Below are 23854 nucleotides of genomic sequence, written 5' to 3' on the forward strand. Positions count from 1 at the left end.
TGGAGCTGGGACCTGGTGGCACGAGTGAGTTGTGTCACCCGTGATGGCTGTCCCATGGGTCCGGTGTCCCTGCAACACCAGCAGACCTTCCCGGTGGCATCTGCACACCAGGGCAGTCCCACGCCAGCACCCGCAGCACAGGTGGCTCTTGCAGGGCCAGTGGGGATGGAGCCAGGCGACCCACTCGTGCTGGGGGTCTCGTTCCTCAGTGCTGCCCAGGGGACAACGGGGCTCCTCACCCCCAGGACCGATGGGGAGAGGAGAGCTGGGACGCCAAGGGGCTGCCGGGACACCAAGGGGCTGCCAGGCCACCCCCAGGGCAGAGCAGGATCCGGCCCCCCAGATGAGCAGGGACCGGCAGAGCATCCTGCCATGGCCACGCAGCCCCGTTCTGGGGGTCAGCGCGGGGAGGTGCTCGCTCCCCTCACCCGCTGGAGAAGAAGATGGACGGAGACCAGCTGGACCGTCCTGACATTAAAAACTGCCAGAGAGACAATTCTCTTACAAAAGTAGAACTGCTTTTTTATTTCTGGTCTTTACAAAGGGAGCAGAACAGGGGCTGGGCACCGGCAGGGGTCCCTTCGCCGTGGGGGAGGCTCAGCTGCAGGTGCCACCTCCACGCCCAGCCAGGGCCACTCTCGGCAGGACGTGGCATTGCCGGTGTCATCCAGCCCGGCCGGGACGCCCGAGGTTTGTCCCCATCACGGGGCAGAGACAGACCCTGTCCTCGGCATCCCCCCTGTGCCTGGGGGATGGCATCACTGGGACAGTGGCCACCAGACCCTGCTCCCCATCTTCTCCCCATGCCAGTTCTCACCAGACCCCATGGGCCTCCCGGGATGTCCCCTGTAGGGACCGGGGCTGCGGGGCCCTCTAACTGGGATGGTGGGGGGCTGGGAGGGGACCTGCTGCACAGACGCCCTTCACCCATGGGGACCACGAGCCCGTTGATAAAAAAACAGGGCTTTTGGGGTGGCTTTTCTGCTCTCCAAACCCAAGTGTGGACACTGCTGCATCTTTTGGCTGTCTCTGGGTCATGGCCTGCCATGGATGGACACCCACGGGTGGGCTGAGAACGTGCTGTGCTCATCACACCCATGGGCTGGGGCATGCCTGAGCAGTGCAGCGGGCTCTGATACGCAGCCCCAAAATGAGGGCTCGAGGGACACGGGGTGATTTGAGGAGCCCCTTGGGGTGCGGGTTCCTCACCAGCAGGTCTGCCCACCTCAGGGGGCCGCTGCCTACCCCGGGCAGGGAGGACCCCGTGCCGCTGCTGGTCGGGCACACCCCTGCCCGCACTGCCCGACCCACGGCGCGCCTCTAGCCACGTGGTGATGGATGTCCTGCTCCCGCTGTGATAAGGCCACCCCTTTCACGAACACCTCCTCCAGCCTTCCTGTGGGGAAGGAAGAAGTGGATCCTGATGGAAAAAAACCACCCCCAAACGCACCACTCCTTGTCCCCTCGCAGGCAGGGGTGGAGGCAGAGGCTCTGCTCTCCCTGCCGGTGGGCAATGGGGGCCCCCCCGCAGGCTCCTGCCCAAGTGGGGCCTCAGCAGGATGGTGACGGAGGGACCCTCGGCGTTCCCGGGTGCTGGAGCCTCCAGCCGGTTCTGCTCACGTCCAACCAACAGACAACACGAGTAAGAAAAAGGAAAGCACCTGGGTCTTCCCTGGGGAGGGCGGCGTGCCCGCTGTCCCCTACCACTTCAGGAAGTCCCGCACGTGGCTCCACAGCTTGGTGATCCAAAGGTTGGCGCCCAGGTCAGTCAGGTACTGGATTTCAGGCGTCAGCATCTTGCGACACAGCTTCTGGTGCTTCTTGTTGATCTTCTTCTTCAAGTTGTAGCCCAGGATGGACTTCTCCCCCAGCGGCTGCCAGGGTTGCATGGAGGACTCTTGAATGGCGCTGGCATCCACGGCATGTCCCCCGTCGATGCAGATGCTCTTCATCTTCTCATTCTCCCGCTGCAGCTCAGCCACGTCCTTGGCCATCCGCTCCCTCCCGTAGGCCTCCACCTTATGCCAGAAGGTAGCATTAAAATAGCGGTAGAGCTTGGAGTCGATGAGGTTCCAGGAGGTGGCCTTCTCGTAGAGTTCAGGGGTCAGCCGGGAGACAGTGGAGCCCTTCCGGGCATTGAGCTTGAAGTAGAGGACATCCTCCAGCTGCCAGCACAGCAGGTCCTTCAGCAGCACCAAGGACTCGTCAAAGTACTCGAGCAACATGACGAGGTGGAAACGACGATCTATCTCCTGGATGTGCTCCTCCACCAGCGGGCTGTTGGCATTCATGTTGTTGTCATAGCCCAAGTCAAAGAAGAGGAGGTTTTGGAGGTAGTGAGCGTTGAACCCGTTGGGGTCATAGTAGTGCCAGGGGTCCCGGAGGAACTCCGCCAGCTTGTCCTCCCCTTTCAGCTTCCAGGTGAGGGGGATGACGTGCCCGAAGTAGTGGAAAGAGGACTCGAAGAGGTAGGCAGGGTCCCGCAGCACCGTCACGAAGGTGGCATCCGCCGGCAGGAGCTTGCGCACCTCCTCGTAGTGGAAGCGCATGTGGTTGCAGATGATGTTGAAGCACGCGCCCGGCCGGTAGTGCTGCACCTGGCTGCGCTCGAAGTAGGAGGGGTAGTAGAAGTCGTTGCGGCCGTTGGGGAAGGCGAATTTCAAGCGATGCTTCTCCCCGAAGCGGAAGAGGATGTTGAGGATGGTGCTGCTGGCCGTCTTGTGCGTCTTCATGAACATGATGTTCAGCTTGGGCAGGCAGCTCCGTCCCAAAGGGCTGCCCGTGCTGTTGGCCGCTGCTGGCACCCTGCCGGGGGCTGGGTAGGAGGAGGAGCAGGAGGAAGGGACGGGCACCCTGGTGGGGAGAAGAGACAGGACACCACAGTGAGGGCAGCTCAGCCAGCGCGGCCCAGACACCATTTTCTTTCCTGGAGGAGCTGGCCCTGGGGAAGGGTGCTGGACCAAGGGATGGCTGCTCACCCTGGGGATGGGTGCTTGCCCCCAGAACCCTCCGGGCTCCCCAGCAGAGACGAGCCCAGCTTTGAGCAGAGCCCCCTTTGCTCTCAGCCACATGCCCAGCGGGACCAGGGCACCCACCCAGCAGGAGCTCCTCAGCAAGCGGGGCACAGCCCACTGCTCCCATGAGCCCCCCGACATCAGGTGCAACTCCAAGCCACCAAACCAAGTTCATTCCCCCTCTGGACAACCCCAGCCACTGAGGACATGCTGCTACGGGGTGTCTTCCCGGTGGTCAGCCCCTACTGGCATTGGTGTAGCCTGAGTAGGGGGTCCCCATCCCTCCCCATGGGCATGACCGTGGTGGTCGTGGTGCAGGTGATGTTGAGACATACATGGAGACAAGCCCTCCGTGGCCATAACTCCACAGACAGGAGCTGATAACGTTCTTGTGAGGTCTGGACGTTCTCAACCCCTTGTAGGAGTCATGAAGGACCCAGCAGCCGAGCAAAGAGGGAAATCATTCTAGATCATGGCCCTGCAGACAAGCTCGCAGGCCCTTGGGGAGCACCGAGAACAACGTGTGTGTTATCTGAGATGCCCGGAGCAGGGAACAGAGGCCACAGTGTCGAGTGACTTTGGACACCGTTAATGAAGTCGCAAAGCTGATCCTTGATAACGCTCCCCCCTGGCAGCACGGGTCGGCACGTAGCTTATGGAACACCCGCAGGCAGATCAAGTTTATAAGCTTAGAGATAAAGGCAGTGCCAGGAGGGACGGCCAGGATCTGAGCCCTGCTGAGCAAACGGCTTTGGCCGCGACAAGCATCGGAGAGCTTTGAACCCACCCGTGCCCATCTCTGTGGGGGAGAGGTTACACGTGGCAGCGCTCTGATCACTCTTGAAGGACAAACCCGTGATAACGAGCACCCGAATAACCTCCTTGGCTCTGCCTGCTGCTCCCGCCTGCCGGGGAGCGTCTCCCACGATGCTTTTTCTTCTCCCAGGGGACACGAAGTCACAGTGGGTGGGGCGGTCTCCTGCACCTCCTCATCCCCTCCATCGCCCAGGAGCTGAGCACTGGCTGCAATTTTGCAGTGGGTTCCCTCGGGGTGAGCGTTCCCCAGCCCCCTGGGGAGTTGGGGTTCGTCTTCCTCCCCACCCATGGGACAGGGCACAGTCTCCACAGGAGGCTGTGGGAAAGGGACATCTCGGTGTGAAGCCACCAGAGCCTGGAAAGCCCCAGGACTGACTCTGGTTGGGGGTGCCCGGTGCGAAACAGGGTGGCCAGGCTGTCAGGGGGGACACGTGAGGACCCCACACTCACTCTGTCATGCTGACTTGCAGTGGGTGGACGGCGTAGGAGTAGAGGAGCAGCATGAAGCTGGTCAGGAGGGTCCCCAGGACAAGCCCCTTGTACATGGACCTCCAGGTCTTCCCATGGTGCAGCATCCTGGTCACCTGTGGCCGGCGGAGAGGAGAGCCGTTAGCACCGGGGGACGGGGAAACGGAGACCGTGGGGGCCGGGGGACTCAAATCACAAGCAAACAAGGCATGGGGGCATCTCACGGACATGGGAAGTCCCAGGAAGCATCTCGCCAGGCTTTTTGGCGCTGGCACTGCTAGGAGAGAGGCGGGCCAGGCCGCGGGCACAGCGGATTCGTGGCCAAAGAGCGGGGCCCTGCCCGCTCTGCGCACCCTCTGCCTGCCCTGGGGAGACTCAAAGCAGCTGCTGGGCCCCAGGAAGGGGCAAGGGAGCGGCTGTGGGGCTGGAAACGGGGGAGAAAGGAGCTGTGCCGTGGGGCAGGGCAGCCGTGGGGCAGGCTGGCTGCGAGGCAGGCCGGCCGCGGGGCAGGCCGGCTGTGGGGCAGGCCGGCCGTGGGGCAGGCCGGCTGTGGGGTAGGCCGGCGGTGGGGCAGGCCGGCGGTGGGGCAGGCCGGCCGTGAGGCAGGCCGGCCGTGGGGCAGGCCGGCCGTGGGGCAGGCCGGCCGTGGGGCAGGCCGGCCGTGAGCAGGCCGGCCGTGGGGCAGGCCGGCCGTGGGGCAGGCCGGCCGTGAGGCAGGCCGGCCGTGGGGTAGGCCGGCCGTGAGCAGGCCGGCCGTGGGGCAGGCCGGCCGTGGGGCAGGCCGGCTGTGAGGTAGGCCGGCTGTGGGGTAGGCCGGCTGTGAGGTAGGCCGGCTGTGGGGCAGGCCGGCTGTGGGGCAGGCCGGCTGTGAGGTAGGCCGGCTGTGAGGTAGGCCGGCTGTGGGGTAGGCCGGCTGTGGGGCAGGCCAGCTGTGGGGCAGGCCGGCTGTGAGGTAGGCCGGCTGTGAGGTAGGCCGGCTGTGGGGCAGGCCGGCTGTGAGGCAGGCCAGCCCAGGCCAGCCGTCCTCGGCCAGGCCGCACCAGGCACCAAAAATCACCCACGCGAGCAGGAGGTTCCCAGTGCGGCGGGGTCCCTGTGCCCAAGGAAATGCCCAGGCCGGAGCAGGCGGTACCTCAGCTGGGGACGTGTGGGGTGCTGCGGGGTCGGCCCCTCCGGCGGCACTGGCTGCGAGGGGGCCCGCTGCTCCCCTCCTGCCACGGCCCTGCACCTCTGGGGGGTGAGGGCGGGGCCAGGGGGGGGCGGACCTGCTACGTAATGGGGGTCCGGGGCAGGGTGACACCCCCCACACACACTATTGCATGTACGTACACATACATGCACACACAACTGCACACACACGTGCCTGCACACAGCCAGAGGGCACACGCATGCAAACATACAGGCGCACACACGCATGTGCACGTACATGTAGAGACACACACACCCATGCACACACGCACCGGGACAGACACACATCTGTGCATGTTCATGCACCCACATGCATGCACAAGGATGTATACACACATACACACACACATATGCACTCGTGTGGCCCCACACACACAAGGTCACACACACAAATGCATGCACACACATGCACGCACACAGGGACACAAGCAGTCCCCTCACACACACACATCTATGCACTCTCATGCACAGAGGGACACAGACACATGTATGTACACACACACACACACACACATCTTCGCATCCTCATGCATGCCAGCGTATGCACAACAACACACACACACATCCATGCACACCCCTGCATGCACACACAGGGACACAGACACACGTCTGTGCATGTTCATGCACCCACATGCATGCAGGGGGACGTACACACACACACAAACACACATGCATTCTGCGTTCCCCACACACACAAGGACACAGACACACAAATGCAAGCACACAGGGACACAAGCAGCCCCCTCCCTGCACACACATCTATGCACACAGAGGGACACAGACACATGTATGTACACACACACACACATCTTCACATTCTCATGCAAGCCTGGGTACGCACAACGACACACACACACACACACGACTATACATGCTCACACACCCACACACAGGCACGTGTGCACACACACATGTGCACGTACATGTAGGGACACACACATCCATGCACATCCGTGCATGCACACACGTACTGGGACACAGACACACATCTGTGCATGTTCATGCACCCACATGCATGCACGGGGATGAATAAACACACACATATATGCACTTGTGTGGCCCCCCCACACTAGGTCACATACACAGAAAGACGTGCACACTCATGCACGCTCACAGGGACACAAGCAGCGCCCTCCTGCACACACATCTATGCACACTCATGCACACAGAGGGACACGGACACATGTATGTACACACACACATCTACACATCCTCATGCATGCCTGTGTATGCACAGGGACACACGCACACACACACACGTGCATGGCTACACATGCTCACGCAGCCACACACAGGCACATGTGTGCACACACACATTCACACACATGTGCTTGTACGCGTAGGGACACACACATCCATGCACACACAGGGACACAGACACATGTCTGTGCATGTTCATGCACCACCCACATGCATGAAGGGAACATATACACACACACACGTATGCACTCATATGTTCCCCACACACACACACAAGGACATGGACACACAAAGACATGCACACAGGGACACTATCAGCCCCCTCCTGCACACTCACACATGCACATGGGGACACAAGCAGCCCCCTCCTCACGCACACACCTATGCACACAGAGGGACACAGGCACATGTACGTACACACACATCCTCACTCCTTCGCTTCCTCCTGTGTGCCTGCATATGCACAAGGGGACACACACACGTGACTATACATGCTCACGCACCCACACACAGGCACACGTGTGCACACACACGCGTGTGCACGTACGTGCAGAGACACACACATCCATGCACACCCGTGCACGCACACACACACACTGGGACACAGACACACCTTCGCATCCTCGTGCGTGCCCACGTACACACAAGGACACACGCACATGCATGACTATACATGCTCATACACACACGCATGTATATGCACACACAGCCCCCGCAGGCAGCAGCCCCGTGCCCGCCCCCAGCCCTGCCGCCCCCTCCCCGGTGCCGCTCTCTCCCCGCAGCCCCCGGCCCCCCACAGTCCCTGCCCAGCCTCCCGCGGCTCGCCGCAGGCCGGGGGCACGGGGGGCCTGGGGGGCACGGGGGGCCCGGGCAGCTCCGCCGCACTGCAGCAGGGCCGTCCTCTGCGGCAGGACAAGGGCACGCGCCACCCGTGACCACGGCACCGGGGGCTGCGAGCGGAGCCCGGCAGCCAGCGGCACCCCCGAGACGGAGGGCAAAGCCCCCCCCAGCCTCGCACCCCCATTCCACGGCTGCGGGAGCACCGTCGCCTCCCCGCGCTCCCGCTCGCTCCGGCTGCCCCGGCATCCTTCGGCCGAGGACGGCTGCGCTCCGCTGCCGCTGAACAGCATCCCCCACAAATAAACCCCCAGCCCCACCGCAGCATCACCCCTGAGAGCCCCGCAGCTCCGGCAAAGAACTCAGCGAGAGGAAACCCCGGCTGGGAGAGCCGTGGCTTGCACCCGGCTGCGCTTTAGACCCCACGTAGCAAAGACCCCCTGGGATCTCTAAGCTAAACCCCGAGCAGGAAGGTTACCCGGCCGGCGTGAAGGGTGCTGGGGCCCGGTGAGCGTGGCTGGCTGCTCCCGCCTGCCTCCCGCTTCTCTCTGGCCCCCCCGGATCGCCTCCTGCCACTGAGATTTCCAGCTCGATGAATAATGAATGGAAAACGCAACCGGAGCCCGAGGCTGCGGCCGGGTGCTGGGCACAGCTCGTCCTGGCACCCAGCACGGCAGCCAGGGTAAGCTGATGGGGTGGGGGCTCGTGGTGGCACCCCACGAGCGCTCCCAAGCTCGCCCAAGCACTCCCCTCCTTGCCCTGCAGCAAGGACCACTGGGTCAGGTCGGTCTGGCCGCATCCATCCTCCTCCCGGCCGGCTTTCTGAGCCACTGGCAAGCGCGGCAGGGGTACGGGGGTGCACGGCGTAAATGCAGCACTGGGCTGGCTCTGACCCTACCCCAAAATTGCAGCATGGGTGTGAAGCCCAGAGGGTTTCGCACGCCCGGGAGCAGCCAGGGTTTGGGCTTACACCGTGGCCATAATCGTGCCATGGCCACCATCGGCAGCGCTGGCATTGGCACCACCTGGAAAAGCTGCTGGCGAGAGCCGGGCAGCGCCGGAGGGGACACCCGCCTGCGCGGGTGCTGCCGGCCGGGCGCGAAGCTGCATCCCACCGGCTCCCACGTCCTTGCCACCATGCCACGGGGCACAGCGCTGGCACCAACCCCGAAGCAAGTGAGCCGGCACCATTAACCCACCCCTCGGCTGCCGGCCCGCCGGGGGACCCCGCCATCCCCCCCAGGGCAGCACGGCACCCCGGCCCCACGTGCTGGGATGCCAAGAGGGTGTCTGGCTCCACCCAGGCTGGCTCCCCTGGGGTGGTTCTGGCAAACACTTCCCAGCCCAGTTACTCTATTGACTTTGCCTTCAACGAGTGGCTTAATTATTAATAGCTTGCCAGGAGAAATGCGGCGATCGGGGCGGTTTTCCTGGGGCTCCCATTAGCGCAGGGCAGCCGTGGCGCCAGCTCGCAGCCGACCCGTTGGAATGCCCAGCCGGAGGACGCGGCCATTTCCCCACGGGTCAACCCTCGGGATGACTGGGACCACGCAGTTCCGCAGTCCTGTCCCCATGTCCCAGCAGCTCCCCTACTCCCGGGGGCCATCCCCGAGCCCTCTTTTGGGTTTTTCCCTATAGGAGCCATTTCCTTTATGGCCAAACCCCTATAGCTGCTGTACACAAGGTGCATCCACTGGCCGTTGCTCCTCCTGCTCCCGCCAGCCCACGGACACGCTCTTTTTCCCACGTGCTCGATTTCTTGCAGGCACCGTCCTTCCCACCCCCCCCCGTCCCCCTTGCACACCCCATGTGGGTGCAAACACCCATCCCCACGTGTCCCCCCGGCACCCTGCCCCATAGAGCTGCCCCCCAAGCGCCACGCTGCCTCCCAAGCATCACCTTTTCCTTTGCTTAAGCCGCTCTCGGCGAGCCGTCCCTCTCCTCTCCTGGGCTGGCCGGGGCGCGGGGGGAGCGGGCGGCGTGGGGCTGGGGTGCCGATGCAGCTCCGACATGGAATAAGCTCGTCCTGGGCAGCTCCCTGCAAACGTCGGCTTTTCCAGAGCCTCCCCACCAGCCGCAGTCTTTATGGCATCACTGGGGTCCCGGCCCTGTATTGTTGGCCTGAGGAGGGGGAAAAACAGAGAGAAATGAGATCCGCCATCGAGAGGGACGTGGGGCTGTGGCCGGGCACTGCCCGGCTCCCCCGGAACGGCCGGGCCAGGCCCTGGGTGCCCGCTGCCACCCCGAGCCTCCCGCCTCCCCACCCACTGCCGGCGGCACAGAGGAGGCATTCAGCCCGCGCCGAAAACAAGGGGGCCGTTTGTCTCCATCTGTGGCGCTGGCCTCAACGGGGACATTGTCACCGCCAGCCCCTCCGCTCCCCTCCCGCGGTGGGAGCCAGGGTGGTGGGGTGCCGCTGGCCCAGCAGGCGACCGTGGCTGTCCCTTGGCGGTGGCACCCAGCTCCTCTCCTCCCCATGAGCCCAGGTCTCGCCAGCCACCATCGTCCTCCTCCCGTGGGATGGCTGGTGGCCGGGCTGTCACCTCCCGTGGCTGGAGCTCACCTCGGGGTGGAGAGCGCAGCGGTGGGGGCTTGGCCCCGCACCCCCGACCCGGCCGCCTGCTCCCCAGGGCGTCGTGGCGGCTCTGGCGGCTCCTCTCCATGCTTCCTGCAGCTGCCCCGCTGCCTGACTGATCTCGATGGCTTTTATGGCCCTAATGGCAGCAGTATTTGTGCTCCCCCACCCCCAGCACGATAACCATAAAGCCGCCGCGCTGCCACCAGCCCTTCCCCCTTTCCCTGGTCCCACGGGCTGCGCTGGGGCTTTGGGTGTCCCCAGGCACCCGCGGGAGGGCTGGGGGTCCCATCCTGCCGCGACGTGGCTGTGCCCAGGGGGGCGAGCGGGTGCTGCAGCCGCACCGGGGAGGGCTCGGCACCATCCGGCACCCCGCGGTGGGGGAGAAAAGGGGCCGTTGTGTGCCTGGACCCAGCCCTGGTGCTCCCCACCACCCTCAAGGCCAGCTCGCTGCTGCTAACGGTGGTGATGGCTCAGCGCGCTTGCGAGCGGTGGCCAAGCGAGCGGTGGCCACGCCGGCATCCAGCACCCCAGGGCTCGGCCATGCCCGGTACCCACCCCAGTCTCTGTCCACGCTGGGGGTGTTTGGGGTTCAGGGCTCATCCCCGCAGGGCTTGGGGTGACCAAGCTATTGCCCCATCACAGCCTGCCCTGCCGCGAGGGGACCGGTCCCCACCCCGGGGTGACCCTACGCAAGCCCCGGGCAGCCCGGGCTGACGCGGGGCACGAGGAAAGCCAGAATATTCTCCGTCATCACAAGGAGAGGGACGAGGAGCCACCGCCTCCTCGCAAGCGCTGGCATGTCCCCGCTCTCCCAGGACAGACACCCCCGGTGTCCCCAGCCCCGGATCCCATCTGGCTCCTCAAAATTAAAGCCCGAGCCCGTGCCGGGCTGGCTGCGGGGAGCGGAGAGGGACGGGCACCTGAGCGAAGCGGAGAGGAGCGAGCGCAAGCGAGCGCTCAGCAGAAATCGCTGCTGGGACGTGCCCGCCTGCCCGGGGGGAGGCAGGGGCTGCTGTCGGCGTGGGGACAGGAGCCTTGTCCCTGCTCAGAGGCAGCGTGCGAGCCCTTATCTGGCACGTTTCCAGTCGCACCCAGCCCCGGCTGGCGTCACGGCTGGGATTTATGGCCTGTCTCTTCCCCCTGCCCCCTGGGGCCCGTTTGTCACGGGTGATGGCCACCGTGTGAAATAACCAGGACACCGAGTTAAATAACCCCCCCGGTGCCACCACCTGCCCCAGCCGCTTGCCTTTCCATCCCCTTACCTGGATTCCCCCTGGAAACAGCGGTTTGGTGGGCAAGGAGCCGTCCCACCCCCTCGCCACAGGGCACCTCTCTTAACGCCAGGTTTCCCCCCTTTTTTATGGGGGGGCGGGGAGGGGATGGCATCGCGAAGAGTTTCCAGCCGGAAGAGGACTGCGGCGGCCGGGATGCGGCAGCTCAACGAAGGGATGCTCGCAGCCCCGGGATGTGATGTAAATGAGCCGGGGAGCCGCGACACCCCATCTCCTGCACCCCCTGGGGTGCCAACCACCCCCAGGAAGGCTCCACCACGATGTCTCCCATCCCCTGTCCCCCCACCTGGGAGCGGGCAGACCGAATCCCCTGGGATTTGGGGGTACAAATGAAGCACCCATGCTGAGAACTGCAACCGCTGGGGAACCATGCACCGGAGCTGGGGATCCCGAGGGGTTTGGTGAGGAGCACGAGCGGGTGGTCGGCAGGAGGGGTGGTAGCACCACGGTGGTACACTCCATCCAGTCCAGGGCTTGGCCCCGCTGGACACTCATTGGCCAAACGTGGCATCAGATGCCTTTATCATGTGGCAAAGCTGCCATTAGCACCAGGAAAGGGGGAACCGGTGGCCGTCAGGGTGGCACGAGTGGTTTGTGGTGACCTGGCTGGGCAGACCGGCAGCGGGGCTGCTGCCTTTCCTTCTCTGCCCTTTCCTTCTCTGCTGCCCCGGCGCGGTGCCTGCAGCTGCCTGGGAGCCAGTGTCCAGCGGCCCTGGTGGGGTTGGGAAGTCCCATACAGCATCTCCTGCCCCGTGGTGGAAGCCTGGCTCTGGGTGCAGCCCCAGGAGCTCCCAAGTGGTTGAACCTCCTCCTTTTCTGAGAGGTGAAGTCAAGGAAGGGGCAAAAAAGCAAGGAGGAAAAAAATAATAAAAAAGGAAAAAAATAAAAAAGGAAAAAGGCAAACCCCTCCCAACAGCTGAAGCACAAAAAAAGAGGAAGAAGGGAGGGAAAGGGAAAGGGAAGGTGGTTATCGACCGGTCCATGTTGTCCTGGTTTGGACTGGGACAGACTTTTCAGTTCAGTTTCTTTTCAGTCTCTACTTTCTGAAGCTGACCATACGCGCTTGGTGCCGTGGGAACCAGGGTCCCCGTGGGGTCTCTTTGCCCCACAAAGGAAAGGGCCATAAAGTGTTGCACGTGTGGGGAGGAGCGGATGGGATGGGTGACCCAAACCTGTAGGGCAATATCAGGACACAACTCAGAGCAAAACTGTGTGAAAACACGATAAAGAACTGCGCCCAGTGACAAAGACATCGCAAGCTGCTTTGACTTCCAACCCCTCGAGACCCTCCAAGGAAGAAATCTGGTGCTGGGCTGTCTCCTCTCACTGGAGCCCAGGGAGGAACGGGCTGCCCAGGGAGGTGGTGGAGTCACCATCTCTGGAGGTGTTTAAGAAAAGACTGGACATGGCACTTAGTGCCATGGTCTAGTTGACATGGTGGTGTCAGGGCAGTGGTTGGACTCGATGATCCCAGAGGGCTCTTCCAACCTGGTTGATTCTGTGATTCTGGGTTGAAAAGTTAAAAGAGTTTTAATAAAAAATTACAATGAAAAAAAGTGTAATGAATGATGAACTGTGTACAAAACCACTGCCGACCTCCCCTCGGTGATGAGCATGTCACAGGGCAGCGCTGGGGGGTCCCGGACCAGCCGCGGCCACAGTAGGAAGCGGGTTCAGGAGCGACGGCAGGAGCGCGGGCAGAGCCCTCCCCGGACGCAGCCATGGGGGGAAGAGAGCGCGACCCTCCTGGTCAGCTTCAAACTGTGTGACGTGGGTGGGATGGAAATACCCCGCTGGTCAGGCTTGGGTCACCCGTCCTGTCCGCCACTCCCCGCAGGTGCGACACTTTACGGTCCCTTCCTTTGTGAGACAAAGAGACCCAACAGGGACCCTGGTTCCCACAGCACCAAGTGCGTGTGGTCAACTCCACAATGTAGTCACATAAAAGAGATTTAACTGAGCAGTCTGTCCTAACCCAAACCAGGACACCCGTCCATGCTGTTGCTCACTTGCTGCTGGGGGTTATCACCCTCCCCGGGGCTGCCAGCGTTTGCAGTGTGTTCATGGGCCACACCTGTGTCCCCATGGGAGTGCCATGAGGTGGCACAGCCTTCGCCCTGGCTGGACTGGAAGAGAGGGTGTCATCCAAAAAATCCTCCAAGATGATGGAGCCTTCGCCACAGCTGAGCAACAAGGGTGTCACCATAAAAGCCCCATGAGATAATCAGCTTTCACTGTGGCTGTGGACGAGGTGGCCCATAAAAGCCCCATGAGATACTACAGCCTTCACCACAGCTAAGGAGAAGGGTGTCCCAATAAAAGCTGCATGAGATAACCAGCCTTCACCATGGCCAGAGAAAAGGTGTCCCTGTAAAAGGCCCTGTGAGATGGCACAGCCTTCACCACAACTGATGACAAGGGGGTCCCTGTAAAGCCCAATGAGATACCACTGCCTTCACCATTGCCAAAGACAAGGTGTCCCCATAAAAACCCCATGAAATATCACAGCCTGCTGAGGACAAGGGTTTCTCTGTAAAGCCCAATGAGATACCACAGCTGTGGAAAAAGGTGTCCCCATAAGCCCCATGAGATGACACAACCTTCACACCCAAGGAGGCCACACTCACCAAAACCCCACGAAAACCCTACATTGAGCCACCCCACCTTGGGACACACCTTCCCAGCCTCCAAAACGAGATGAAAAAGGGCAAAACCGCCCTAAACCTTGCACAAAACCAAGCATTACCCTCCTCCTCTCCCCAGAAGGATGATGGCCATGAACAGGCCTCAGGGCCACGTGTAGGCCCCGGCAAGGGAATGGCGGGGTGGGGGTGGCTGTTTTGGGGGAAGAAAAAGAGGATTTAGGGGAAAGGCGTGGGGGGGCAACGCTGCCAATGCCAGGGCTGCCAACCATGGCGGCCCTAATTTCTCCATGCATTGCTTGGACCCCTTGTCCTCAGCTGGGGTGAAGGCTGTCATCTCATGGGACTTTCTGTGGGGACACCTTGTCCCTAGCCATGGTGAAGGCTGTGCTATCTCATGGGGCTTTACAGGGACCCCCTTGCCATCAGTTGTAGTGAAGGCCATGCCCTCTCACGGGGCCTTTTATTGCCAAGAGCCCCAAAATAACCTCTCCTGCACCCAAAAAAATCACCCCCTGCTCTCTTGCTGGAGGAAGGTGGGAGAGAGACAGCGAGCCCCAAAAACCTTCACCTCATGCCTTTGCAGGCACTCACCGCAGTGTCCCAGTGGGCTTGGAGGCACCTCTGAAGGTCGCTTGGGCCAACCTCCCTGGTCATGGTATCTCCATGGAGAACTAACCGTCTCCCTAGGCAACCTTGTGACAGCGCTTGGTCACCTTCATGGTGAAGAAATGTTTCTTGATGTTCTGAAGAACCTCCTGGGTTTCAGTTTGTGCCTGTCACCTCGTGTCCTGGTGCTGGGCACCACTGAGAAGAGCCTCACTCCATCTTCACACCCTCCTCTCAGGTATTTACACCCATTGATAAGCTCTCCCCAAACCTTGTCTTCTCCACTCCCAGCTCTCACAGCCTTTCCTCCTCGGAGAGATGCTCCAGTCCCTGCATCATCTTGGTGGCCCTTCGCTGGACTCGGTCCAGTATGTCCATGTCTCTCCTGCAGTGAGGAGCCCATTTCTGGCCACAGCACTCCATGAGTGGTCTCCCCAGTGCCGAGGGGCAGGATCCCACCTTCCTCAACCTCCTCCAACATTCCTCATACAGCACCATTAAGCTGGTGGCTCGTGGTCAACATGGTACCCACCAGGACTCCAAGTGGCCTGCTGGTCCCCAGCCTGGTGGTCCCCAGCATGTCCTGGTGCCTGGGGCTGCTCCTCCCCAGGGGCAGGACTTTGCATTTCCCTTGAGTGAACAAAAGGGACTCGGAGTTGGCTCTTGGCACCCAGCCGGGATGGAGCAGACCCCACCCAAACCTGCCGCTGGCCACAAGGACTACCAGAGGGTGATGAGGAGTGAGGTAACAGCCACGGTGTCCACAGGTCGTGGCACCTGGAGCAGGGACCGGGCTCTGTCCCTGCTGCTCCACCTCCCAACAGCCATACCTACACACCCAGCGCGGGATGAGGAGCCATCTCTAGCCCCACACGTGTCTCGGGTGAACCCGCCTGTGCCTCCTCCGCCGCGCCCAGCACCGGGCAGAGCACCGAGCGCGGCGCGGGCGGAAGGGAACAGGCACCACACACCTCTGGGGAAGCATCACCTCCTTTAATTCAAAATAAAAACACAAGAGAAGTAGGGCCTGCCCCGCGGGTGCTGGAGGGCACGGCGGGCTGGGCTCCCTCTGCCACGGCCTCCTCTCCACCACGGCTGGGGCAAAGCTCCGCTCTTTGTGCCGAGCCTCCGAAACACGCCACGATGCCCCTGCCAAGCCAGGCAGCCCCTGGGAGCTCCTGCTCCTCCGCCCAGGGCAGTGCAAATCCAAAAGGAACAAGCCCAGAGGGACCTGCGAGCCCCCCGAGCTCTCCCTGGCCTGTCCCCAACTCACCACCCGAGTGGGTCGAGATGCAGCATGAAGAGGACAGTCCTCGTCACACCGATCCTGCAGCCCGGCCCAGGACAGGCAGCGGCACCGGCGGGGGGAGCCCCGGGAGGTGCATTTACGGACGGGAAACGGTTTAATGTTGCATTTCTGTCCCAAGAGCAAAGCTGAGGGTTTTTCACCCCAGTGTGACGGTGTCCAGCCAGCCCCCACGGGGAGCCCCCGGCCCCCTCACGCTCGCCGCGCCTTCTTGCTTTTCTTTTTCTCCTCTTTGACGGCAGCGTCGTGGGCTTTCCTCTTGGCAGCCAGTTTGTTCGCCTGTGGAGAAACCCCCAGTCAGCCCCGTCTGCAGCCACCAAGGGCTGCTCCACCCTCGCTCCCACCAACCCCTCCAGCTGCACATCAGGGGAGATGGACCCATCTGCTGCCGGCAGCCGGGCGGGGCGTGGGGTGCAGAGACGGGCCGCACCCACGGCCCCGAGAGCGCACGAGGAGCCCGGGACAGGCTCGGCTTTAGCTGCACGCGGATCTGGGAGGAGCCAGCGCCCAGATCCAGGCGAGGGTCCTCGGCGCGGGGCAGCCCCGCGCTCCTACCTCTCGGACTTTGCGCTTCTTGCCAAACATGATCTTCTTGTAGAGGTATTTCTCCCTTTTCTTCATCATCATGATGGCCAGGCGCTTCTCCTCGCTTTGCTGCTCCTGCTCCAGGCGCTGCTTGTCCTCCAGCCGCAGCTTGCCGGCGGTCACCTTCACGGGAAGCGCCTGCGGGGAACCGGAGGGCTCAGGACCCCGCAACGCCGGGAGCTCAGCGCCCTTGGCCAGGGACAGCCGTTTCCACACCGTTCACTGGGGGCCACGGAAGAGCCGCAGCGCCCTGCGGAGCGGGCGGCAGGTCCGCAGCGGGAATGGGAGCTGCAGCTCACGAACATGGGTGCAGGACCCAGAAGTGTAGGGGCTGCCACAGGCCCCGTGGTCCCAGAACAGGGACTCGGCCGGGACGCCCCGCGGCGAGCAGAGCCCCGGCAGGGACGGAGCTCACCAGAGCTGCCTCCTCCTGGGGCTCCCGCCCTGCGGCCGGGCACCGTACCTTCTTGCTCTGAGTCTTCTGCTCTTCCATCTTCTTCAATTTCATCTCCTCTTCCTTTTCAGACTCATCTTCCTCCTCCTCTTTGTCATTGTCATCCTCCTCTTCCTCCTCTTCTTCATCCTCCTCCTCACTCTCTTCCTCTACAGAGAGACCAGCGTTACCAACAGCAGAGCACTCGCCGGCCCCGCAGCACGTCCAGCCCTCCTCAACTCCTCCAGCCTCAGAGCCTCCCATCACCTGGGTTCTCGCCCCTCTGCAAGGCCAACAGCTTCAGCTTCTCCGGAGGGACGTAGTCTCCTTCCTGCTCCGTCACGAAGGGTGAGAGGTGCGGGGGCAGCAGGACGCCAGGGAAATAGTCGGATACGGGGAGGCACATCTTGGCGTTGACCGAGTCGAAGACCCACTGAGGCTGCAGGTAGTACCTGTGGGGCAGAGGGACGCGGGCTCAGACTATCTCCTCTCCTCCCTGGAGCCTATGGGGCTGCAAGGGAGCAGACAGAGTGTGGGACAGCTCTGGGACAGCCAGGGACACCCATGTGGCCATTCTGGGGACAGGCCACTTGATTCACCCACCTGCCAACAACCTGCTGCTCCACCCGGGGCCGGTCAACAATCTGGTGGGTGATGGAGGGGTCGCTCACGTCGTAGGTGGCACCGATGCACAGGGACTTGTCCCAGGAGACCTGGCCACCAAAGCACCTGCCAGCAAAAGCCACCGAGGGCTCAGGCAGGCAGGAGGGACCCTCGGGGTCCCCTTGCCCGCAGGGCAACAGGCAGATCGGCCTCAAAGTCCTGACAGAGGGGCTGGGGGAGGCAAGCGCGGTGCAGCAGGGCTGCGGGGGACAGCCTGCCCACCACATACCGGACGATGAAGGCCAGCGGCTCTCGAGGCACCTCTCTGTTGAGGAAGAAGCGCAGCCCTTCAAACAGCTTTTTGTGCTTCTCCAGGGCCTCCTCCTCCTTCTTCCTCGCGTCCATCTGCTCCGCCGTCTCCTGCTCAGAGCAAAACATTCGGCCTCCTCCCCACGAACAGCCCCTGCCGAGCCCCTCGCTGAGAGGAGGGCTCTCGGACACTGTCCCCATCCTCCTGCCAGTCCCTCCCAGCACACCAGTCCCTCCCAGCACCACCCCAGGCCCCACCAGCCTCTGCCTGGCCACAAGACGTACCACAGACAGGGTCACTCAAAGCCAGCACTGAGCCCTCCCCCAAACAGGCTCTTACCCCCTCCACCGGGAACTCGTCCATCTCTGCCTCGTCCTCGTGGGTCGGTGCCACCACACGGGCCAGGCTGGCGCTCAGAGCCGACAGCTTCTGCAGGGGAAGAATCACAGAATCGTTGTGGTTGGGAAGGACCTTTAAGATCATAAAGTCCAACCATTAACCCAGCACTGCCAAGGCCACCAACCCATGGCCCTCAGCACCACATCTACACGGCTTTTAAATCCCCCCAGGGATGGGGACTCCACCACTGCCCTGGGCAGCCTGTGCCAGTGCTTGAGAGCCCTTTTGGGGAAGAAATTGTCCCTGATCTCCAATCTAAACCTCCCCTGCTGCAGAGACTGAACATGTCATGCCCAGCCGGCGCTTTGAGGATGGGCAAAGGGGCAGCCTTGCAGGGGAAGGAGAAGGTGATTTCTCAGAGCAAGAGGTGAAAAGCCCTAAGGACAAGACAGACATCCAGCCCCCCCCGCAGTCCCCAGCACTGGGGCTCTGGAGCGTCCCTCACCATGCGTCGGGGAGGCCAGTGGCCCCCGAGGCTGAGCACAGCTCCTCCCCTGGCCAGCGTGAGGGGACAAGGAGTTTGGGACCAGTCCTCTCTGCCACGTGGGGATCAGGCTCTGCTCCTCGGCCCCCCGCACACCAAGCGCCCCATGCCAGGAGTGGGTGTGTGGTCAGGACAGGGTCCTCCCATGGGCCAGGGTGACGGCAGCGTCCCTCACCTCCAGGTAGCTCTCCGAATCCATGGCGTACTCCTTGCCCTCTGCGGGCTTCAGCTCAACGTCAGTCTGGCCATCGATCTGCGGTGAAACACGGAAGTGAGGAGGCAGCTCCCAAACCTCCCCCCCTCCGCCACCCCGACCCTCCAACACAGGCTCGCTTCCCACACCCACACAGGGTGGGTCCCACCAGGCTCGGGCCAGTGCGGCGCATCCCCAGGGCGGGCAATGGCCTCACCTTGGGAGGGTAGAGCAGGTTGAGGGATTGGTAGAGACGAAAGTTGACGAAGCCCAGGAGGGTGGTGTAAAACTCGGTGAAGGTGGCCATCACACGGTAATCCACGTCCGTGGGGTGCTGCAGGCACACAGGAAGGGTGAGGACACAAGGCAAAAGGACCAGACGTCCCTCTGCAGGGACAGGGAGGAGGATCCTGCCCCCTTTGCAGCGAGATCTGGAGATCCATGGCCACCACCAGACCCTGGGCAGGCAGAGCTCTGCTAACCAGGGCCCCATTGTCACCCTGCCAGGAAGAGACCTGCTTGGACAGATGGAGCACCTCATCCCACCACAGATGGGGACCTTGGTGGCTTGGCCCAGGGACTCTGCTCCTCCAGGTGAGATGTGCAAAGCACAAGAGCAGTGCAAGGAGCCGAAACCCGGATCCCCCCAGTCCTCCAACAGACAGAACTCAAGGGAGAGACAAGCAATGCTGACTGGGAAGGACGTGGGTGGCCCAAGGAGATGCTGTGGGGGTGAGCTGGGGAGGTGACCCCCAGCGCGGGCCGGACCAAAGCCCCCAAAGAGCTGGAAAGGCTCAATCCAACTGTGCCAAGCCCTGGAAAGCCCGTGAGCAAAACGAGAGGGCACCGCTGTGACGGTGAACTCCTGCGTGCCACAGACCTTGGCAAGGTGCGGCGCAGCCCTGCGGCTGTCGGGGGCACCCACGGGCCTCCCCTCGCCCTGCCGCCTGCCTGCGCCGCGCGGGGACGTGGCAGAACCACCCTGGCAGAGGGTGTGGGGTCTGACTGGCTCTTCCCTCGGTGCCACCAGCCTCATTCCTGCCAGCTAATCTTTAATGGCTGATTAAAACACGTTTTAATAATTGACAAGAATAAATAAGGAACGGGGGAGACTGGTACAGGCAGGCACAGGGGACATGGGTACGGCCATCCCGGTGGGGTAGGAGAGGGCTGTGTCCCCACATGCCTCCCCAGCTGGGCCCCCGGGTCTCCACCGCAGGCTGGGCACGGCCCCGTCCGCCTCCTCAGCACGGGAGCCACGGGACGGCCCCTCACCCCTTCCCCGGCTGCGGGAAGGGAGCGGCGAGGCAGCGCGGGTCCCGCACGGACCCTGCCACGCTCCTCCCAGCTACTCACGTCGTGGGCGAAGGTGTAAGGGGTGATCCAGGTGACGGGCTGCCCCAGCACCTCGGCCTGGTAGTAGATGCCCTTGATGGAGAGGAAGACCTGGCAGGGAACAGCACGAGGGCTCAGGGGGAGGAAGGCCATGGGCCCTCCCTTGTCCCCGTCCTCATTAACCCTCCTCTTGTCAGGAGGTTCGTCAGGGGAGTGTCACAGACGGCCTGGCGGGACCTGCTCCCCACGCGAAGCTGCCAGCATGGCCGGCCCTGCGCCCTCCTGGGGCACAAGTCCACCACCCCCACCTCCAGGTCACCCCCACCGGGGCAGGGAAGGTCCGGGCCCCGTCCCTCCCCACTGCACCCACCTTGCGCAGGGAGCGGGAGGCGATGACGTAGTTGAGGAACTCGACAGTCAGACGCCGGCAGAGCTGGATGGTCTGAACGTGGCACTTGCCCGTCCGCGGGAAGGTCGAGAAGAGGAAGCACATGGAAAGGGCATCGTCCAGGTCCCGCAGCGCGTCCACGAAGGTTGGGTACCTGCGCCCGGGCAGGAGGAGAAGGGGGAAAAAATCACACCCAGCCCCAGCGTCCGCCGAAAGCTGCTGGAGCTGGTGGAGCCCTGGCGTGAGGAAGGAACGTGGAGCACTCAGCTCCTGCACGTCCCACCAAAGCTGGTGACCCACAGGGACAGGGTGGCCTTCCTGGGCACACAGGAGCCCACGGTCACACAGGGACCTCCAAGCAGGTCCTCGGGGAGCCAGGAACCTCCTTAATGAGGGGACAGCAACAGGGTGGGTGTAAAGAGGTTCTAGGGTACCCACAGGCACCAAATGTTGGGGAATCCCAGCCTGGACCCCCCAAGACCCAGCCCATGTCCCCTCCCAGCACAGAGCGTGTCAGGGCAGCGGCTGTCTCTCGGCACTGCTCTCTGCACCAGCACAGTGAGGTCCCAGGCCACTGAGAGGACAACGAAGAACCTGCCAGGGTGGGCTCCCTCCCTCCCAAGTCCTCTCCTCTCGCATTGTCACCAAATTCACCAACTCCGTTGGCGTGATTCACCCTCCCCCAGCTCTCCCTCCATGGAAAATATTGAGATTTTCCCATCTCAGTATGAAGAAAAACTTCTTCACTGTGAGGGTGCCAGAGCCCTGGCACAGGCTGCCCAGGGAGGGGGGGGGAGTCTCCTTCTCTGGAGATATTCAAACCCGCCTGGACACGACCCTGAGCAACGTGCTCTGGGTGACCCTGCTTTGGCAGGGGGTTGGGCTGGATGATCTCCAGAGGCCCCTTCCAACCCCAACCAGTCTGGGATTCTGTGAAAACCCTGCTCAGGGAGAGGAGGAGAGCTCTCAGCATCTCCTGGGAGATCCTGGAGCCATCTTGGATGGCCAGGCAGTCCTTGTTCACTCCTGCTTTGCCGCAGCCAGCGCGCAGCACGCTCCGGCCTTCTCCTCCAGTTGGTTTCCACCAAAACCCCCAGAATACATAGAGGAGGTGGGTTCCTAAAGAGGAACGGACACGGCAAAGGCTCCACAGGTCCAGGTGGCTGCAGAGAAAAGCTCCTCCCAAAAGAGGCCGGGCTGTGCTGGGCCTTGGCCGGTGCCTCACCTCTCCTTCACGATGTGGTCGAGCTTGTAGCTGGGTTTGTTGTCCTTCAGCCGGTCTACGGTGCTCCACTCGCTCTTCCCGTACGCCTTCCGCAGCTTCCGGACAAACACCTGCGGGGAGAGGGGGAGGCCGGGCTCGGTGGGAGGGGACGAACCCCGAGCAGCCCCTCGGGCACCACCCCGGGGGTCTCGTGGGGGACAATGACCTTATACTCGCGGAATTTGTTGACGATGGGCTCGTGGAGGAGGAATTTGATGTCCTTGAGGAGGTAGAAGGTCCTGGGTGCTGTGGAGCCTTTGTTCACCTTCTTCTTGTGCTTGGGCTCGTGGGGGTAAATCCCTTTCAGGATGCAGAGGCGCCTGGTAATGGCGACGAGGGTGAGACACGCTGCACCCCACAGCGGAACACCCCGGGGGCACCTCGGGGACGGGGGGAACCCCAAAACTTTGCAGTCTGGAACCCCGGCTCAGGGAGGACACCCCACCGCGCTCCCTGCGGAAAGGGCTCCGTCCCCTGCTGCTCCCCCGGGCGGGGTGTGGGGATCCTGGGGGGGTTCAGGGGGTCCTGGGGGGTTCAGGGGGTCCCGGGGGGGGTCCCGGGGGATGCTGGAGGAGGTTCAGGGGGTCTGGGAGGGTCCCAGGTGGGTTCAGGGGCTCCGGGGGGATCCTGGCGGGGTTCTGGGGGTCCGGGGGGATTGTGGAGGAGGTTCAGGGGCTCCGGGGGGATCCGGGGAGGGGTTCAGGGGGTCCCGGGGGGGGGGGTCCCGGGGGATGCTGGAGAAGGTTCAGGGGGTCTGGGAGGGTCCCAGGGGGGTTCAGGGGCTCCGGCGGGATCCTGGCGGGGTTCTGGGGGTCCCCGGGGGTCCCGGTCGCACCTGAAGTCGGGCAGGCTCAGCTGCAGCTTCTTCCGCGCCCTGTTGCGGGTGATGTAGTTGGTGGCGGATCCGCGCTCGTACTGGGGAGAGACGGGGGTGTCGGGGGGGGGCTCGGAGAGCCCCGTGAGCGGGGCGGGGGGGTGCGGCACCGGAGCCACCGGGGCTCCTGGGGCTGGAGCGGGGAGGAGAAACGGGAACCGGGGAGGGGGGAGCGGGATGGGGTCACTCGGGAGGAGCAGATGTGGGGGAACAGGGCCATCAGGCACCGGGGGTCACGGCACGGGCGGGCACCGGCACACGAACGGGAGCTGGCACCGGGAGGGGACACCGGCACCGGGGAGGGGGCGTGAGCACCGGTACCGGAGAGAGGAAGGCACGGCACGGGCGGGTACCGGTACGGGGGGGGGGGGGGCGGTGAACGCCGGTACCGCACCGGGGGCGAGGGGGGAGCACCGGAGGAGAGGAGACCGCGACACGGGAGGGCACCGGGGGGGGGGGGGGAAACGGGCACCGGGGAGGGTGAACGTGGCCACGGGGGCGGATGGGGAGGGGGAGGGGGGTGCGGGGGGCGGCCGGGCCCCCCCGCGGTACCTTCTTCTTCTCCAGCCCCCCCATGGCCGCGCCGCCGCCGCGTGCTCCCGGAGCGCCCCAGGCCCCCGGCCTGCCCCGCCCTGCCTGCGCCCGCCGCCCGCGCCCGCCCGAGCCGGGCCCGTCAGGGAGACAGAGCGGGCGGAGTGGGTAGGGTGAGTAGGGTGTGTAGGGTTGGCAGGCGGCGGGGACGGATCGGAGTCGCGATCGGTCAGGCGCGCCACGGGCAGCCCGAGCGGCCTGGCGGGGGCGGGAGGGTCCTGAGGCGCGGTGCACGCTGGGATATTTGCAGGGCGGCGCGGGGCATGCTGGGATGTAGCGGGGCAGGGCCTAGGGGATGTAGGGGGACCGGGCGGCCTGGGGGTGGTGGGGTGCGGGGACCGCCGGGGCTGGGGCCGGGGCCGCCCAGGCCCAGGCCCAGGCCCAGGCCCAGGCCCAGGCGGGGGGGAGGTGTCCGCATGGGCCCCGAGGCTGGAGGCAGCCCCTG

At 63.6% G+C, this 23854-nt stretch overlaps 2 protein-coding genes across 2 annotated transcripts; both read right to left on the reverse strand.

The window, feature by feature from the left end:
* Positions 1-1700: 1700 nt before the first annotated feature.
* Positions 1701-4418, reverse strand: GAL3ST1 (galactose-3-O-sulfotransferase 1). Its single transcript, XM_068412875.1, has 2 exons — positions 4281-4418; positions 1701-2853 (listed from the first exon to the last, which is right to left on the reverse strand). The coding sequence occupies exons 1-2, from the start codon at positions 4403-4405 to the stop codon at positions 1701-1703; spliced, it is 1278 nt and encodes a 425-aa protein (XP_068268976.1). The 5' UTR covers positions 4406-4418.
* Positions 4419-15618: 11200 nt separating this feature from the next.
* PES1 (pescadillo ribosomal biogenesis factor 1) lies at positions 15619-23452 on the reverse strand. The gene is made up of 15 exons (XM_068412397.1): positions 23371-23452; positions 22780-22859; positions 22111-22264; positions 21906-22015; positions 20663-20834; positions 20314-20403; positions 19175-19291; positions 18940-19017; positions 18221-18310; positions 17861-17991; positions 17572-17697; positions 17236-17420; positions 16999-17138; positions 16506-16673; positions 15619-16229 (listed from the first exon to the last, which is right to left on the reverse strand). Exons 1-15 carry the CDS (start codon positions 23392-23394, stop codon positions 16143-16145), a joined length of 1752 nt encoding a protein of 583 aa, XP_068268498.1. The 5' UTR covers positions 23395-23452; the 3' UTR covers positions 15619-16142.
* Positions 23453-23854: the final 402 nt, after the last annotated feature.

The sequence above is a fragment of the Nyctibius grandis genome, chromosome 14 (genome assembly GCF_013368605.1).
Source record: "Nyctibius grandis isolate bNycGra1 chromosome 14, bNycGra1.pri, whole genome shotgun sequence".
NCBI classification, from domain to species: domain Eukaryota; kingdom Metazoa; phylum Chordata; class Aves; order Nyctibiiformes; family Nyctibiidae; genus Nyctibius; species Nyctibius grandis.